The following is a 20,000-nucleotide window of genomic DNA, read 5'->3' as shown; positions in this document are numbered from 1 at the left end:
TCCCCTTCTCCTCTTTATTGTTATCCGCCTATTTTCTGCACCTTTCCCTACCCTACCCTCTATCTCCTCCCTCCCCCCTCCCTCTCTACCTCCTCCCTCCCTTTCTACTTCCTCTCCCCTCCCCTTCCACCCACGGCCCCTCCCCTACACGCTGTTTGGTTAAGGCCAGTTGACTGTCACAGGAATATTATCACGCACAAATGGCCACCCCCACCTCCCCTGCCCTCCGTCAAAAGACGCCCTTAGCGCGCCAGTCCCGAAGAGCGAAAATAGAGTCACCGAGGCTTAGCGGGAATGGGCCCGTTATGCAGCCGGGAACACTACGCTCTAGCGAACAGGATGAGCCCGAAGTCTTTGTTGAAGGATGACGAAAAAGATGGAGCTATCGTCTGATCGGCAAATTGACCATTTAATCGAACAGCAGTCGAGAAGAATACTAAGAAGTAGGGGGGGAGGGGGTGTGGGAGAGGGAGGGAGGGAGGGGGAGTAGGAGGAGGGGAGGCGCGAGGCGACAGCGGCAGATTCGCCGTCGTCGCGTCCTATTAACACTCTTCAATACAATCGATCTTTTTATTTCAACTGACTCGATTCTTTTCTCTCTAACATTGATTGCAATGAGTCCTATGACCTCCCTGAATAGAATCTAACTGACAATGGTGACGAAAGAAAGAAAGATTAAAAAAACATGTCTATCCAGCCAAAGTGCCAAGGATTAATAATCGTCTCTATTTTCTTTTTACGCTGTGCCATGCAGTCTGTTTTCCACGCCCATGAGTAGCTTCCCATACCAAGCCACGGTGCCATAAACCTTCGCCGTAGCATAGGATGAAGAAACGAATTTGCAGGTGCGTGTAGCCAAGCAGGGGATAATGGGACCTTGATGGGCACTCCCATTGTATACTTCCTGAACCCACGTCCAGCTGATTGTTAGTGCGTGTTGCCAAGCTAAGGTTACTTAGTACAGCTTATGGTTATTGCTTCGGATGGGTTTCGGGGGGGTTTTGGGGGGGTTTCGGGCTTGTATGGTTGGTTGCGTTTAGGTTACTGGCGCAGGAGAAGGGGTTTTCTTGGGGTTGTTCGTTTGTGTTAGTGAGGTTAGTCTATGTTCAGCTGTGGACGATTCGATTGTTTGCATTGTTGATAGGCGTTGTTGGCGTTTTCGGAATGTGTGATTTTATTGCGTGATGTTTGTGATATTTGCTTTGTTATTAGCATTGTTAATTATTTCGTCAGTCTCAGGGTCATTGCTTAACTTTTGGTGTGGAATGTTGACCAGTTCTTCAAATAAGTCTCAATCTGGATAGCGCTCGCATGTAACACTTCGTTTTCTTTTTCTTTCTTTTTTTTCAAAATAATATTTCGTTTTCAGTGATTGTTAGGAGTGTTTATTCAGCATTTGATTTGTGACAGGGAACACATGAAATCCAAATTAATCGCACCTTCATCACGATTATCAAATTGTTCCGTTGACTTTATCAAAAGACAACTATACTCATTTAAATGTTGCTGTTGGGAGGTTTTGACACGAACCATAACGCAGATCGCAGCAAGTGAATCATTTTTTGTGTATTAAGTTTTTTTTTGAGAATTATGCAACTTTATTTCTACAAAATAATATATGGAACTTGAGGGAAAAAATAAGTCCTCCAGGAGACGTACTTAGCGGGTGTTCTTGCTGTCAGATGGCTTTATCACCCCAAGCATCACACCCACCATAATTTTTATCCCCCAAACCCATTTTCCTTCCCCTCTTTCCTTCCCCTTCTCCCCCCCCCCTCCCCATTATCCCTTCCTCCTTAACCCCCTCTCTCTCGCTCTCTTTTTTTCTTTTTCTTTCTTTTTGTCTATCTCCCCCTCCCCATCTCTCTCTCTCTCTCTCCCTCTCTCTCTCTCTCTCTCTCTCTCTCTCTCCCTCTCCCTCCCTCCCTCCCCCTCCCCCTCCCCCTCCCTCCCTCCCTCCCTCCCTCCATCCATCCTTCATCCCATCCTCCATCCACCCCTCTCCCCCTTCCCCCTTCCCCTTTTTCCCCCTTCCCCTCCCCTCTCACCCCCACCCCCGCCCACCCCAGCCCCATCGAGCGGCTGGCTACCGGTCTGGGAGGCTGATAGGTTAGGTTAGGCTGCGGCAAATATGTCTCTTGGGCGAGGATAAAAAATGGACCGAAAGTCTGGCCTCCCATGAGAATAGTGCCGGTCCGACCCTCCCCTCTGCACCATCACTTGTGTGTTTTTATCTTTATCCGGTTATGTACGTTAGTCTGTCTGTTTGTGCATTCCTCGCACTCTCTGCTGGCTCTCTCCCTTTTCTGATTATGTGGCTTTCTGTTGTTGTTTTCTCTCTCTCTCTCTATCTCTCTCTCTCTCTCACACACACACACAATCACACACACACACACACACACACACACACACACACACACACACACACACACACACACACACACACACACACATACACACACACACAATTACACACACACAATCACACACACGCTTGTTTATGTGTGTGTGTATATGTGTGTGTGTTCGCATTTGTACGTGTATGTCTGTATGCACGCAATCCAGAGGCCGCAAGCGAGCGTTGTTTATCTCTGTTTGCGTGTGTGCGTCCGCCCGCCCGCCCGTCTCCCCCCCTCCTCCCCTTTGCTCTCGATCTCTCCCTTACCTCTCTTTCTCTCATTGTGGGTTTTATTGCTAACGTCAGGCCGATAGTGATGCGAGTGACGGTTGTTTATGGCCAACCTCTGGTAGAGCTAGTAGATATAAGGTTGTTTATGACGGGTAGAATTGGTAGATGTGAGGTTGTTTACGACCGCCGCTAGAAGTATTTATGGCGCTCCATACAACATACATGGCTTCAGCCGATTGCAAAATGTTTAAGATGGGTAGCATGAGGTGGATCGGAATTTTTGAATGGATGGGTGGAAAGATCGGGGACCATTCAGGGGGATTCAGCCGATGGGGTATAATGGTGCTCGAAATACCTGGGAGTCGGGATATATATATATATATATATATATATATATATATATATATATATATATATATGTATGTATGTATGTATGTATACATATAAATATAAATATAAATTATATGTATATATATACATACATATATATAAAAGTATTCCCTCCCTCTCATCTGTCCATCCATATGTTCATCTCGTTGTCTATACACTTATCTGATTATAAATAATCTCTCTGTGTGAGCGTCTGTGGCTTTCATAGTTTCAGTTTGTTGTGCCTTTTCTAATAACTGCCAATATGTATATGTATATATATATTTATATATATATATGTATGTATGTATGTATGCATGTATCTATATGTATACATATATTTCTACATACATATACATATATATATATATATATATATATATATATATATATATATATATATATATACATATATATTATATATAATGAAACATATTTCCGATGTATATTAGATTACTGACATGAGATCTAGCAGTTGTTTTATAATTCGTGTCCAGTTTATATGTTGCTCAGTTACTGTCATTATCATTATAGCTATCATCCTTATCATCATCACAGGCACTATTACCATCATCAATAATCACCATAATCATCACCAGTAATCATCACTGTCATTATCCTTTTATAACCCTCAGCCTAAGCCTAAAAGACAGTCCACACAGACAAAAAAAATGAAAAGAAGAAAAAAAGACATGTTCAAACCGAATGAGCTTCTGCCATTGGTTATGCAAATTTCACTATGCGGAGAACAATGACTCGGTAAGAGTGAAGATTTCCCTCGCGGCCGAAGCTCCATTATAGAATCCAGAAGTTCCAGCGCACGTGTGGAGTCTTGGTTGTCGGGAGGAGGAGGAGGAGGAAGGAGCAGACTTGGGAAAAGGGAAGAGGAAGAGGAAGAGGAAAAGGGAAAGGGAGGAAAGGAGAGAGGGAGGGGGAGGGTGAAGGTGAGGGTTAGGGAGGGAGGAAGGAAGGAGGGAGAGAGGAGATAATGGAGGGATCCTGTCGTTAAACCAGAGGATATAGATGAATATAAATGACAGATAAATAACAAATATAAAAAAAGTATAAAGTGAATCGAGAAAACAAGAAAATAAACAAAGAATAAAAACCATCATTCTGCAAGACAGACTCAAAGTACATGAATCAGAGTAGAAGCCCAAAAGGAGAGCCAAGGATAAGATTGGTGATGGTAGTTGTAGAAGCGGTGGCCGTCGTGTGTCAATGCCGCCCGTGTGCGGGGAGGTGAAGGGCCGAAGGGGAGCATATGCTGCTGCTGCGGCAGGGTGCGGCCCCTGTTATTTACTTCAGCGGGGCGTGGAAGTGTCCCCGCGGACTCGTAACTGGACATACAATGCTCTCCCTAAAGATACCGGACGCCAGCTCCGCCCTGTTGCTGATAACCGCGGGTTCCTCGGGTTGTCGGTTATCGGGGCTGCCGGATACGCGAGCATGTTAATACCGGGCCGCTCAGGCGACCGAGGAAGCGCCGCCAAAGGAACGCTGCAGACGCAAGGACGGCTAGCCACACACACACCCACCGAGCCTATCTGCTTTAAGGATCCAGACAGGATCGCGGTGGGCCACAAACGAAGGGGGTGGGGGTGGGGGGTGGGGGGGGGAGGAAAAACGTCGCACATATAAACAAAAACAAGGTGTAGGTCGAGGTAAGCTCACTCCCGGGTCCTCGAGGAGATGTGCAGCAGGAGGCGCGTCCGGGTTATCATCGCTCCGGCGGGACAGATTAAAGGTTCACTCTCAATATTTACAAGGGAACCAAAACAGCGGCTTCTCCTTTAAACGTTTCCATTCGGCTCCGCATTTGTCGGGGCGCGGACGCTCGCCCCGCACGAAAGCTCTTTGCGAAATGTATTGGTTGTGCGAGTGTTGGGCCCGAGGGCGCGCTGCTCCCGCCGACTGCCATTGATCAAGAGAACTACCTCGTTAAGACGTCTTGACTTCTGCTTGTCACACCGCACACGTCCTCTCCGCCGCACTCCTCCTTCGGGCGTCCTTCTTCTTCCTGTCTTTGACTGCCTCTCCGTCTCGCCTCTCCTCGCTCACTCCGTCTTGCGCCCTCGCTCGTTCCCACTTCCTCCTCCGCCTTTACTCCCTCTCCCTTCTTTGTCTGGGTTATCTTGTGCACATCGCTATCTCTTCCTTCCCTACGTGTGGTGCCTTGCTGCCCCCCCCCCCCCTCTCTCTCTCTCTCTCTCTCTCTCTCTCTCTCTCTCTCTCTCTCTCTCTCTCTCTCTCTCTCTCTCTCTCTCTCTCTCTCTCTCTCTCTCTCTGTATGTATGTATGTATGTATATATATGTATACATACATATATATATATATATATATATATATATATATATATATATATATATATATAATTCTTTCTTCCTCTTTCCCCTATATCTCTCATTCGTCTATATATTCTCTCACTCTCTCTATCTATCCATCTATCTTCTCTCATTGTGACATTTATCACGTTTAGCATACATCATACATCCCCCTCCCCCCCCCCCCCCCCCCCCTCCCCCTCCCTCCCTCCCCCACCCTCCCACCCTCCCCTACCTTCTCCTACAACGGGCAGTCTGCATGTCTAAACACGAGCGGAGTGTCGGAGCGCTTGTATGGCATCCGGAGTGGCCGGAGTCGCTCGAGCCGGCAAGACTGACAGCAGCATTAAGATCCCGGGGGTTCCTGCGCGCCGTGGCACCCCTACTGGCCTGACATGCAATCTTACACTTGGTCATTCCCAGTCTTTTATGGATACTAGACGTGGGTTTTATTGCTGGGAATTGCGTGCAGCTTTTCCACTGGACATTTGGGAGAGAGATCCTATTGCCATCAGAGAAGCGATGGGTTTATGTACTTAATCTTTATGACGCTAGAATGAACCAGTTATCATCCAGGGCCGACGCGGGCGCTGCTTCAGGGTCGCTCGGGGCCCTCCGACAGAGCTCTCCCGTGTGGATGTGACTGAGTGTGTGCGTGAGTGTGATTTTTTTTTTCCTTTTTTTTCAGAGAGAGGGGGGGAGAGTGGGGAGGGGGAGGGGAGGGAGGGAGGTTTTTTTTTGGGATCTCTGTTCCTAGGTAGCTGATTACGCTGGAATTCTCCTGATAGAGATTCGATTTATTTGATTTTTTTGATTTTTTTTGTGTGTGTGCACTCCATCTTATCTGCAGTGCCATTTGACGCTATTTATGGCTTCTCTCATGGTCATCCTTCTTACACATGGACCGTGGATGCGCTCGATATTTATTGGGATGCTCTTTGTGTCACGGGCCAATCTTTATTTTATTTGTTATTTGTTTACGGTTTTTGTTTTTATTGGTGTTGATCTGTTTTTTTCTTTCTCTGTCTGTTCATCTCTCTCTCTGTCTTTCTCTGTCTGTTCCTCTCTCTCCCTCTCTCTCTCTCTCTCTCTCTCTCTCTCTCTCTCTCTCTCTCTCTCTCTCTTCCTCTCTCTCTCTCTCTCTCTCCTCTCTCTCTCTCTCTCTCTCTCTCTCTCTCTCTCTCTCTCTCTCTCTCTCTCTCTCTCTCTCTCTCTCTCTCTCTCTCTCTCTCTCTCTCTCTCTCTCTCTCTCTCTCTCCCCCCCCCCTCTCCCTCTCTCTTTCTATCTCTCTCTGTCAAAGCTTCCATCATCTCATTTTTTCCTTCATCTATTCATGTCATTACTAAAGTAATCTTCATGCATATAACTCCCTTTCTGTTGCCTTTCCCTCCTTCTGTATTACGTCTGCGTACGCCTTCTCTTTATCTCCGGTAATCTCCTCCATTACCCTGCTGTCTTTCCCATTTTCCTTCTTTAGCTTAACCCCTCTCTTTCTGTTTCTCTTGCTCTCTCTCTCTCTCTTTCTGTCTTTCTGTCTTTCTCTTTTTCTTATTTTCTCTTTTTATTATTTTCTCTCTCGCTCTCTCTCTCTCTCTCTATCTGTCTATCTATCTAATCTCTCTCTCTCTCTCTCTCTCCTCTCTCTCTCTCTCTCTCCTCTCTCTCTCTCTCTCTCTCTCTCTCTCTCTCTCTCTCTCTCTCCTCTCCCCTCTCTCTCTTTCCTCTCCACCCCTCTCTCCCTCTTTCCCACCCCCCTTCCCCTCCCTCTCACCACCCTTTCCCCCTCCTCCAACCCTCTTCCCCTCCCTCTTACCACCCCTTCCGCTTCCTTCCCCACCCCTTCCCCACCCCTCTTCCCCTCCCTCTCACCACCCCTTCCCCCTCCTCCCACCCTTTCCCCCCTCCCTCTCACCACCCTCTTCCTCCCCCTTCCCCCCTCCCCTTCCCCACCCCTCTAACCCTCTTTCCCCTCCCTCTCACCACCCCTTCTCCCTTCTCCCCCCCCCTTCCCCTCCCTCCCTCTCACCACCCCCTTCCCCTCCCTCTCACCACCCTTTCCCCCTTCCCCCTCCTCCCACCACTCCTTCCCCTTCCTCCCCCCAACCCCCTTCCCCTCCCTCCCCCACCCTCTTCCCCTCCCACCCCCCTTCCCCACCCCCTTTCCCACCCCCCTTCCCCACACCCCCTTCCCCACACCCCCTTCCCCTTCCCCCCTTCCCCAGCCTCATTCCAGTCTCATGCGTCATACAGCGAGTGCGATTGTGCTGCCTCCCCTCCCCCCCCTCCCCCTCCCCACGTCTCCCGAGTTGTGACCTCCAGACTTTGTTTATGCTTGCTCTTGATACAGTTTCTTGTTTGGGGGAATGTAGCCCAAGGGAGTCGTTTTCTCCCTACCGTTGCTGATCCTCTTTGGCCCCTCTACCCTTGCCCCTCCCCTCTCTCCTCCTCCCTACTTCCCTCCCTCCTTTTTTTTCTTATCCTCGGATTTCTTCTATCTTTGCCCATATGTTCACCTTCTCTTTGTCTCTCTTTCTCTCTTTCTTTCTCTCTCTATCTGTCTATCTATCTCTATCTATCTCTTCCTCTATCTATCTGTCTATCTCTCTCTCTCTCTATCTATCTATCTATCTATCTATCTATCTCTATTACTCCCAACCCACCCTCTTTCTTTCATTCTCTTCCTCCCTCACTCCCTCAACCTTCTTTTTTGTGTGTTTTGTTTTTATCTTTTGTTTTTTTCGTATTTTTTCATCCCACTCTTATTTTGTTTTGTTTTGTCTGTCGTGCCGTTAGGTATTTTCTTAGTCTCTTAATTCTGTTTCCCTTGTTTTTTTTTTCTTTCTTGGCTTTGGGTTCTTTTTCCTTTGTTTTTGTTGTTGTTGTTTTTTGTGTGGGTTTTTATATTTCTTTGTCCTCTTAAACAAAAAAGAAAATCAAACAAACGTGAGGAAACAAAGGCAACGGAGAGAGTCAACATTCCTTACTCTAATGGATCCATATCATACGAAGATACGGATCTTTGACTGATATTAACGCTGTTCATTTCTTGCAGCACCCTGTTCGTTCTTCCTTTTGATGTTTGCTTCCCATTATGTTTTGTTTTTCCAGCTTTCTTTCCTCTCTTCTTTACCTTTTATCTTCCGCGGTGACCTCCTTCCTTCGCTCGTTCCTATATCTTTTTCTCGTCCTCTCCCCCTCCTCCCTTCCCCTCCCTCTTCTCCCCTCCTCCCTCCTCTCTTAGATGGCTCGACGGAACTACTTTTATCAGAGTTTGCGGAGACTCGGCTATGTCGCCCCGGGGTGTCGTTTTTTCCCGCCGCGTCACTGGCTGTCCCCAGCGGTGGCTTCGCCTCGAGTCGGGATGGAACCTGCACTGCAAGGCTAGATATACGACCAGCCGAGTCTCCGATACGCGCTATGGTTTCCCCCTCAGGTCATCTAGGAAGATGGTTCTTTCTGGGGCTTGATCGAGGCATCGAGGTGCTCTCCGTCCTAGATTGTCGGAGGAGGAGGAGGAGGAGGAGGGGGGAGGGGGTAGGGCAGGAGGAGGAGGAGGAAGAGGAGGAGGAGGAGGTGCTTCAATTCTGCGCCGATGGAGGGCCGAGGAGCCTAATGGTATTGTATTGTGTATCGCCCGAGTGTCTTCCATCCCGAGGAGATTTTGTGGGGACTTCACCGTCTGCCGCGGCGGCGTCGACCAGCGGAATAATTGCAACTGCGGTGGCATAGCACTGGGAGTACCTGTTGCACTGTTGGTACGGGATTAAAATACACGATTCGATGCGAGGGAGTCGGAAGATGTTGTGACGGAGAACTTTGCATTTGTTATTGTGCTTTCAGGCGATTGGAATGCTTGATACGACCGACATATTTTGCTCCGACGGTGACATACGAGGGTTATATCGATTAACGATTAAGGCAACTTCCGCTGTTTGATAAACGAGAAGGAAAATAAAAATAAAAAAAAAGTTGTAGTCAACTATTGATAAACGGGACTTGTTTTGAGTTAGTAACTGACCTTGACAATTACTCTCTGCCTGTTTGTATATTCTGGGGATGAATACACAAGAAGAACAAATAAACAAAATACAAAAATATTTAGCTCATATCCAGTCCTGCATATCACACGTGACCTGTGAATGGCCATGTTGCTTTGTGAGTCGTGGGTCAATATCGGCTATTCTTGCTCCGGACTGGCTAATGGTCAGCGAGTGGCAGGGAGTGGGTAAGAGTACGGTTAAGGGGGGGAGGGGGGCTGGGGGGGGGACGTCTTGAGCAGGTGGTGGCTACCCAACACCAAGAGAGGAGAAGAGTGCGAGTAGCCGATGGAGGGGAGTGGGAGGGAAGGGGGAGGGGGGATATACCTCCACTTAATGGGGCGAGTTGTGATATACTTGTGTTTATTGAAGAGATTGTGTCGAGTGTGTGATCAATATAAGGTTCCATTGTCTGAGTGATGGGGTTTGGTAGAGGGAGTGGGAGGGAGAGGGGGAGTGGGAGAGGGAGTGAAGGGGGGAAGAGGGAGGTCCATATTGTGTTAGAAGTGTCGTTGTTACCCTCCATCAGTCTTCATACCTCCATCACACCATCGCCATCCCCTTGCCACCATCCCTTCTTTTTACGACCTCCCTACTCCCATACTCTTACCCTACGCCCCACCCCCTACTCCCTCCCTCCCTCCTTCCCTGTGTCCCTCCCCGCCTCCTTACCTCCCTGATCCCTCCCTGATCCCCTCTCCTCCTCCTCCTCCTCCTCCTCCTCCTTCCCTCCCTCCCCTCCTCCCTCCGTCCCTCACCCTTATCCCCTTAACCTTCCCCCTCCTCCCCCTCCTCCCACCCTCGCTATCATCCCGGCGACTCCATCATCATTTCCCGCGTCCCTCGTCACCATCACCACGCGCACCACCATCACCATTACGTCTCCATCACCCTCTTCTCCAGCCAGGTATTAATCAGAAGGTCCTTCTGTGCCGGTCATCACTCCATCAGGTAAATGTGGGACGCATCATCCTGAGCCTCCTTGGCCGCGCCCCTCTCCCCCCTCCCCCTCCTCCTCCTCCTCCTCCTCCCCCTCCCCCTCCCCCTCCTCCCCCTCCCCTCCAGCTCCTCCTCCTCCTCCTCCTCCTCCCTTCCGCCACTCCTCCCCCTCCCCTCCAGCTCCTCCCCTCCAGCTCCTCCTCCTCCCTTCCGCCACTCCTCCCCCTCCCCTCTAGCTCCTCCTCCTCCTCCCTTCCGCCTCTCTCTCCCCCACCCCCCACCCCTTGCCTCCAGCTCCTTTCCCCTCGTTCCCTGCGTCCTCGAGGGGAGGAAAGGGGAAAGGGGGAGAGGAGAGGAGAGGAGAGTGGGAAAGGGAGCTAAGGGAGGGAGCCGGATAATGGGAATCTCGACTAGAAGTAGTGTCTATTACTTGGTTTGGTCTTCGTTTCTTTGTGTTTCCATTATGTTTGCTTTTGTAATGATGTTTATTAGTTGTATAAAGTGATTCTAATTCTGTCGTTATTCTCTTGACTTTATCATTATTGCTATCACTGTTATCGATTATTTTTTCTAAAAGTATAGGCATTGATAAAACTATCACCATTACGGTATAACTGTTGTTGTTATGTTCTCCCATCAGCATCATTATCATCTTTCGATATTCTATTTTCCTGTCTCCAATTCCTCTCTCCCTCATCCTTCTGCATTTGTAGATTTTATTCACGAGCCATATAGCCGGAGACTCTCGTATTTATTTTCATTCCGTATTCATTTGCTTCGTTTTATTCACTCACTCTACCCATCTCTTTATTCATTCGCTCGGCGCTTCTCAAAATAAGCGGCCCGAGATCCAATTGAAAGGGACGGCAGTATCAAATATAGGGTTCAGATACAAATGCAAAAGCGATAATGGAATGACGAATTTGTCTTGCTTGGAATTGCAATGCAAATATAGAATTCAACCCTGCAAGAGACGAAGGGCGTGGATAGGATAGGAGATAGCCGAGAGGAGGAGGGGAGAAGGTTGAAATGGAGATAAGGGAGAGAGAGAGAGAGAGAGAGAGAGAGAGAGAGAGAGAGAGAGAGAGAGAGAGAGAGAGAGAGAGAGAGAGAGAGAGAGAGAGAGAGAGAGAGAAAGAGAGAGAGAGACAAAGAGAGAGACAGAAACACAGAGAGACAGAAACAGAGAGAGAGACAGAGACAGAGAAGAAAACAAACCATCCCTCCATCCCCCTCACACCCCACCCCAACCCCTCCTCCCTCCCTCCCTCCCTCCCTCCTCCCCTTCTCTCACCCGTAACGGAGGAAGGGCTTTTAGCGGCCCCCTCAGGCCCGGCCGAGCGCGGTAGGTCTAACCCTTATGGATGACGCTAATTTTTATACCATAATTCTTGTGCCTCGAAGCCTCATTATGGATAACGGAAGCATGTACACACCGTCGGTAATGGCGCTGCTATTGATACTACCGATATTTGGGGGAGGTTGTATGTATATATATGTGTGTATATATGTATATGTGTATATATATATATATATATATATATATATATATATATATATATATATATATATATATATATGTGTGTGTGTGTGTGTGTGTGTGTGTGTGTGTGTGTGTGTGTGTGTGTGTGTGTGTGTGTGTGTGTGTGTGTGTGTGTGTGTGAGTGAGTGAGTGAATGTGTGAGAGAGATCGTGAGTCGCGGCATGTTTTCTCACCATTCACCCCTAGATTGATATCATTCATCCAAGTTATTTTTTATCATTAATACCATTATGTTACAAGTGGGAAGAAGTAAAAAAAAAAACGGATGATTAATTTATGTGTGTGTGTGTGTGTGTGTGTGTGTATGTGTGTTTAAGAACAGATATATATACAGAAAAGTTAAGGAACAATAAGAAAACAAAAGAACAGCCGAAGGCGAAATAGAGCAGTAGGTCTGGGGGGACCGCGGCGAGGAAGGGGGGGGGGGAGGTGAGGGGAAAGGAAAGGGGAGAGAGGGGCAAAGATAGAGGGAGAGAGTGGAAAAAGGAGGGAGGGAGTAGGGAAGGGAGGGAGAATTGGAAAGAGAGTGTGAGGGAGAGGGATGAGAGAGATGAGAGAGAGAGAGAGAGAGAGAGAGAGAGAGAGAGAGAGAGAGAGAGAGAGAGAGAGAGAGAGAGAGGGAGGGAGTGGAGAGAGAGAGGGGGGTGAGAAACGAGAGAGAGAGAGAGAGAGAGAGAGAGAGACAAAGAAAGAGATAAACATCCCGATAAATAGACAAACGTGGGAAGGAGGGGAGAGGGGAGAGGGGAGAGAAGAGGAAGAGGAAGTACCGGTGGTGATGGAGGAGAGACGGCGAAATGGGGAAGAAGCGTGCGAAGGAGGCGGAAAAGGGAAGAGCCGAGGATGAGGGGTGGGGGGGTGGGGGGTAGGAGGAAGAGGAAAGAGGAAAGGGGAAAGGGGAGGGCAGAAGCGAGGGGCGAGGGGAAGGGGGGGGAAGGGGGGCCTGCGGAAGAGACCTATGGGGAGCCATATCGATCCAGAGGCTGCAGCGGCCGGAAGGAGGGCAGTAGAGGCCCATTTACCCTCAAGACATTCACTGCTAATTAAATGTTTTCTCATCGGACGGACGTGAATGCGTAGCGTCGACGTGTCCTCGCGGGGGGTCCGTCCGGCGGTCGCACGGCAAACATGACTGGGTCGACTACTGTCATTGTCTCCCCTGCTCCCTGCCGCTATGACTAGGGGACACGAAGAGCTCTCCTCCCTGCACGCACGCACGCACACACTGGCAAACGCACACGCAGACAGACACGCACATACATGATCCCGAAAAATACACTCACAGGCTCCTCCCTCAACTCTGCTTGTTAGGCTTAGATTCCCCATGCAATTGTAGGATTTGCTCAACCACGATTATACAGACAAACTGCCAAGCTTAATTTGACTCACATGTACAGGCAATTCGTGCAAATGTGCAAGCAATATTACATTCTGCAATACTGACGAGGATTGTTAGTTCTCTTTTACCCTCGAGTGTGATGACAGGCTTGTGCCCCCTTTGAAGAGTGCCACTTCCAGCCGCCTCTCGGGACCGTGGCACAAACACTTCGTATTATGGCGAATGAGTTCGTGGGATCTGTGCTGCGATCCCCCGTGACAACGAACTCTTTTTCGTCTCATTCCTCACTCTGATGACTCGTAATTCATCGCGCTTTCATTCCCCACGTATGCATGGCATTGCCCTCTCTCTAAGCTTCCATAGAGCAAAGTCCTGCATGGGCAGAGTCCTTATCACGGATGCATCTTTGGGAATGCCCATAGCTCCATCAATGCCTTCCCATACCACCAGCCAACGGACCTCCCCCCCACCCCCCACCCTACCCTCTTCCTCCCCCCCACCCCCCACACACTGACCCCCTGCTGTCACTTTGCGTTCCTGCATCATTATATACATGATAGCGTCGTGGTGAGGGTTCACAGGCCGTAATTATGCAGTGTGTGTAATATCAGTCCTCATCCTACATTAATGATTTTTTTTGTCTCGTCCATTAGTCAAATTACGACTGTTTTGTTTTGTTTGTTTTTAACCTACAGCTTGTGTGTTTTACGACTCTAAACATGGGTTATTCATTGTAATTATACATATGTGTAAGCGTGCGTGTGCATGTGTCAGTGGATGCATTAGTTTGCTTAGAAGTTTGCGTGTGATGCGAAACATGCTTATTAGTGTAATTATATGAAATCTCTTCTCACTTGTTAAAAGAACTCTACCATACAACTCTTTAAAGGTCTCTCTCTGAATATCAGTTACCCACCATTTTTTTTTTCTTTTTTTATCCCTCTCTCTCTGTGTCTCCATCCCCTTTCACTAAAATTCTCTTCGACCGCGTCTCGTAAATTCCATCCTTGCCAGCTTTGGTCCAGGGAGAGAAAGAGAGTTGTTTCCCCTTGTTTTTGGGGCCTTCCCCCCCTTCCCCCCCTTCCCTTCCCCTCTCTTCCCTCACTTCCATGGCCTTCCTTATCCGGTGGGTGAGCAGGCCCTCTCCCTTGCTTCCTCCTCCGCCTTCGCTGTGACCGCCCTTACCCTTGTCCGTGCCTTGTACTTGTTTCTTATGTGCGTTGTTGAGACCATATGTTGACCCAGATGTTCGCTCGCTATGGCTTTGTGAATGTGTGTGTGCGTGTGTGTGTGTGTGTGTGTGTGTGTGTGTGTGTGTGTGTGTGTGTGTGTGTGTGTGTTTATGTGTGTGTGTGTGTTTGTGTGCGCGCGTGTGAGTTTGCGTGTGTATGTGTGTGTGTGCGTGTGCGTGTATGTGTGTGTTTGTGTGTGTGTATGTATGTGTGTGTGCGTGTGTGTGTTTGATTATCTGTTTTATGTTTAGTGTGCCGATAACATTATACAGTTTATTCGCTCTACCGCATGACTATGCCTCTGAACGTGATTTAGCGTATAGCTTCCATGAACCAGGACATACGAATTCCCAAGACGAAAACCTCTCCCAGGAGCCAGGTGGTATGTTTCTATCCTGTTTTCGTTTGCGTTCGTAATCCACACACACACACCCCAGATTTCTAACCTCCTATTTCTGCTTTATTATATGCACATTACGTCTTTGTGATTTGTCTGAAATTCTTAGAAATCTGTAACATGCTCATGGATTAATTCCGCTGTTTACAAAGAACGCTGAACGCGATTTTGTAAACAGGATTCCCCAATGTTTCCCAACACGGTTTAGATCACATATTCTTTTTCTCTCTCTTTTTCAGATTCCCTCAGAATTATAAGTAGGTCAATGCACGGATGCTATTTTGTCTGTTATTTTCCTAGTGTTCTTTCTCTCTCCTTCTATTTGTTCTTTTCTTTTTTTCAAGGGGGGAGGGGGAGCTGGGGGTACTAGGGGTTCTACTTTCTTTCTTTCTCTCTCTTTCTTTCTTTCTTTCTCTCTCTCTCTTTCTTTCTCTCTCTCTCTTTCTTTCTCTCTCTCTCTCTCTCTCTCTCTCTCTCTCTCTCTCTCTCTCTCTCTCTCTCTCTCTCTCTCTCTCTCTCTCTCTCTCTCTCTCTCTCTCTCTCTCTCTCCTCTCTCTCTCTCTCTCTCCTCCCTCTCTCTCTCCCTCCCTCCCTCCCTCTCTCTCTCCTCCTCTCTCCCTCCTCCTCCCCCCCTCCTCTCCTCCCTCCCTCCCTCCCTCCTCTCTCCCTCTCCTCTCCCTCTCTCTCTCTCTCTCTCTCTCTCTCTCTCTCTCTCTCTCTCTCTCTCTCTCTCTCTCTCTCTCTCTCTCTCTCTCTCTCTCTCTCTCTCTCTCTCTCTCCAGCGTGACGGGTTAAGATATATACAGCTACCATATGATTACGTGACAAACCCAAGACTCATCTGTTTCCTTAGCATGGTGATGTAATGTGCTTGTTTCACCTTTGTTGATCGGCCTGAATGACGTCATAGACATCTGTCATCGTGTCATGTTCTTCCGAATTCGTATACGTTTTTTTCCCCATCAGTTTTATTTATCTGTATTCTTTCTTCTATTCTTCTATTCTTCTATTCTATCTTTATCTGTGTCTTTCCAACTTCCTGCCATTTCCTGCTATTCGCCCGAGCACATCCCTCTCTGTTTGTTTCATCTCCTTTATTCATAATACTTAGTCTTCGTTCACCATTCTTTCGTCCCAAATCTTTCGTGTGTCTTTTTATATGCTTATGGGTATCACTGTTGTTCCTCTGTTTCGTATATCCTCCTTTCGTTTTTTATCCCCTTTTTTTTTAGATTTTATTTTATTGGTCACGTCCGCTGACTATTCCATCTTGGGTTTCCAGTATAAATCCTTATCGTCTTTTGTATGTGGCCTTCCATTTACTATATGGTTTCCAGTTCTGTGTTGTTGTTGTCTTTTGTTGTTGTTTTTTGTTATCCTGTAATCTGTAGTTTTGTAATTCTGTCGTGTCTGAATGTAGCTGTAACATCCATCCAATATATTCATTTAGTTTTGCCTCTAGTGTACATTTCATGGATAGCCTTCCATTGAGTCTGCCTCTTCTCAGCCTGGCATCTCCCTCCTCCTCTCCTCCGTATCAGGACCCTCCATTGTACACAGGACCTTCTATTGCCCTTTCGGCCTCGTTTCGTGAAAGTGATTCGTGGCGGGGAGGGCCTTTCCCTCGTCAGATCTCTTGCCTCCTTTCTGCAAGTATCGATGGGATCTTGCAAGGTTCTTGGCTCGGGAGGAGGCGCCCCTTTATGGTGTTATCTCGTGTTTATGTTGAAGGAGGGAGAGAGAGGTCCTTCACTATCCTACTAACCCGAGTCTTTGTTTAGGGAGAGAACATCATCATTAAACCTGTCTCGAGCCTTTGTTTAAGGAGGGCGGTTTCCTTACGGCCCTGCCTCGGTTCCCATGCGCGGGGGGAGAAGGTTCTTCTTCCTCCAGCATCTCATATTTTAGGAAGATAGAAAAAAGAAAAGGTTCTATTCCATATTTTATGTAGGTCAGCCCCGAAAAAGTTCCATAAGTATCTCTCTCTCCGATCCCTCTTCAAGTCCCACTGGAGAGGACCGGGCGCCGCCTCACCCCCCTCCCCCTCCCTCCCTCCCTCCCTTCCTCTTATCGGGCCTCAAGGAGCGAGGGAGCTTAGTCAGCGCTGGCGACCGGTGGGGCGGTGCGTTATGACCGGCTATTATGTCACGCCGATTGACCCCCGCACCTGTTGAGCGTGGAACAACTGATGGAACAAATACGGTCCAGCAAACTCTGGAACGAACGAACCCTCTCGACTCTAGTTTTGTATTTATTGTCCATCGATCTCCAGCAAAATTGGGAACGCGGTTTACGTGAGTAGTGAGTTGGATTGCTCGCCCATTACGGTTAGGGTTAGTGTCTCGCATTCATATTTCATAGAGGGTTTAAGTAATCCAAGTAATGAAATATGCAAACGCCCAAACCGATCTTCTTCCCTTTTAGTGAAAACTGATACTCAAGAAGAGATAAGCGATCATACACGATTGAGATCTCCCCGCTGGAGTGAGCTATTAGAGGCCTTGATTCAATCATCCGGCCACAGGACCCGTCTCAATCAATCGTATAATCGTTGGAGGACCTTCACGCCGGCCATAAACACTACCGATGCCACTCGCTCCGTCGCGTTCTGCTGACGAAGCCAAGAGGGGAGGATCCGGCGGCGCGCAGTGTTGCCAATACGGCAGGAGGGTCTGAGGCTCTCGCTTGCCGTCTCCTCCCTCGCCTTCGCAACGCAACTAAGAAAACCGAATAACGCAGGTGATCATTACTAGCCATTATGTTGTTGTTTCTTTCACTTTCGCTAACTCATTTTGCTTTTTTTTTTGTTTTTAATTATTCTTCTCCAGACTCTTGGGGAACTAAGACCCGAAGAGATATTCCAAGGAGTCTGGAGCAATTGGCAGCGACGTCGTCTCTCTGCGGGTGACACATAACACTTGTCTCGGCTGATTGGGTCGTCGGCCCACTTGACCACAAACTGTCTAGCCGTCACCTGTTGAACCCAGCGCACTTATTATGGATCCTACGCCCACGTGCGGGGCTGTCAAGCTCGCAACGGGATTGGAACGGGACGAAAGAGGGGAGAGCAACAGATGGATATTATGACGACGGAGGAAAAGATTTAATTTATCTATGTAGTTTATGGAAGCGAGGAAGGGGATAGGGGGTTATTATGTCGAAATTAATCATGCAGATTGCTGCAATTGCAATATTAATTGTAGCGTTACCGGCGCCATAAACCCAGGTTGTGAAACTTGTCAACCCCGTGCTTTTGTTTGGATGATTGCTCTGAATAATTGTATTTGTTGCGCGGGACTTACAAAAAGGGTTAGATGAGTTTCCGATTGTTTTTGTTTTAGACAATCGCATTGTCTAACAGTATGTCGATTAAATGGTTCTCTATTAATGACTAACACAATAGCATATCAGATTAAAAGCATATACATTAATAATGATGGCCAGATAAAACAGAAAGAGGCGATAGTCGTAAACTATATGTGTCGCGTGGTACTTCCTAATCATCCGACACATTAAGTCTTAGATTCATGTCACATTCTTAGACTTCACAAATCTGGCCTTCGATCTTGTGCCGTGTCGGCCAGCCGTCAAGTTGCCTTAGATTTTCATAATTTGTATCTCATGGGCGCTGGGGCCTTCGTTAATTATCAGCTCCCTAATTGCCAGACACTAATTAGGGGTTGGAGCACACCTGAGAACATAATCCCTTAATTTAATCGGTTATAGGAGAGGTAGTAAGGACGACGAGCTCGGCCTTGAACTCCGCTGAAAGGACCCGCTCGGATGGAGGCCGCGATTGGGTCTGCTCTCCTCTCCTTCGGTACGCACTGGGTTGAGGAACAATTACGGTGATTGGCTGTATGCATTTATGTAATCCTTACCTCCCCTCCCTCCCTCCCTCCCTCCATCTCCACCCCCTCCCTCTCCCTCCCTCCCTCTCCACCTCCCCGACCTCCGCCCACCGCCTATTACCATCCAAACCCCTCCCCCCCCTTCCTCACACATACACTTGGCCACCTCCGCCCACCGCCCTTTACCATCCCAGCCCCCTACCCCCCCTCCTTCCCACTACCCCCTTTCCCGGAGAGGAGGGGGGAGCTCCGGCCATGTGACAGACTGCAAATAAGCAAGATAAGATGGTTCCGTGTACAATTTGCTGGCTTAAAATGCAGCTTTCTGAGATTGTAATTCTCTCTCTCTCTTTCTCTCCTGTCTTCTTTCTCCCTCTCCCTTTCTCTCTCTCTCTTTCCTTTCTCTCTCTCCTGTCTTCTTTCTCTCTCTCTCCTTCCTTTCTCTCTTTCCTTTCTCTCTTTCCTTTCTCTCTCTCTCTCTCTCTCTCTCTCTCTCTCTCTCTCTCTCTCTCTCTCTCTCTCTCTCTCTCTCTCTCTCTCTCTCTCTCTCTCTCTCTCTCTCTCCCTCCCCCTCCCTCTCTCCTTCCCTCCCTCCCTCCCTCCCTCCCCCCCCCTCCCTCCCTCCTCCCTCCCTCTCTCTCTCTCTCTCTCTCTCTCTCTCTCTCTCTCTCTCTCTCTCTCTCTCTCTCTCTCTCTCTCTCTCTCTCTCTCTCTCTCTCTCTCTCTCTCTCTCTCGTACAACCGAGTGTTTGGAAGCGTTCCATTTCAGCAAATTGTTGACTGTATCTACACACATATCGCCTGTTTATGCGCTGATAGTAACATAGATAGATAGACAGATAGATAAAAACAAAGAAAAAAGAAGAAAAAAGAAACAGGAATTAGTTGATGGTATCTTCCTATGTCTGACATTTTTTAAGGTTCACAATAGGTCATTTCCCAGAAATGATCGAATGTTCAGGATATTCAGGGGTAGCTAATGACGATCAATGCATACCTCTGGAATTTGATTTACCTCATTATTTAATAAATGTTATGCACATGACGTTATTCCGCCAAGTGTTTAAATGTAGTTAGTAGTGTAGTTAATGGAGCTTTCATACTTACTCTATTTAAGTAAGAGTTAATTGTGGAAACGAATCGGTTAACTCGATTGAACGGAGCCGGAAGCAGTCCTTTGTTATTTTGCCCAAAACAGGCGTTTACCTGGGTCTTATGGGGGAAAATGGTGTGTGTGTGTGTGTGTGTGTTTGGCCATGTGTACGGGCGTGTGTGTGTGTGTATTTGGCCATGTCTACGGGCGTGTGTGTGTGTGTGTGTGTGTGTGTGTGTGTGTGT

The 20,000-nt window shown here is 48.0% G+C and overlaps 1 protein-coding gene across 13 annotated transcripts in view; it reads left to right on the top strand.

The window, feature by feature from the left end:
- LOC122248578 (cytotoxic granule associated RNA binding protein TIA1) overlaps positions 1-20,000 on the top strand; it is a 1,144,397-nt gene that overhangs the window by 847,362 nt on the left and 277,035 nt on the right. For 6 of the 13 annotated variants that reach the window (XM_086547975.1, XM_086547972.1, XM_086547980.1 and 3 more), the window contains one exon: positions 15,051-15,068. The exons of the other annotated variants lie outside the window; for them this stretch is intronic. In XM_086547975.1, the coding sequence (XP_086404101.1) occupies positions 15,051-15,068 (18 nt within the window). The remainder of the gene's footprint in view (positions 1-15,050; positions 15,069-20,000) is intronic. 13 annotated transcript variants of the gene reach the window in all.

Source organism: Penaeus japonicus, unplaced genomic scaffold (genome assembly GCF_977035675.1).
Source record: "Penaeus japonicus unplaced genomic scaffold, GWHDUDI00000001_assembly GWHDUDI00000020, whole genome shotgun sequence".
Classification (NCBI taxonomy): Eukaryota; Metazoa; Arthropoda; class Malacostraca; order Decapoda; family Penaeidae; genus Penaeus; species Penaeus japonicus.
This window is presented reverse-complemented; position numbering and strand designations above follow the sequence as displayed.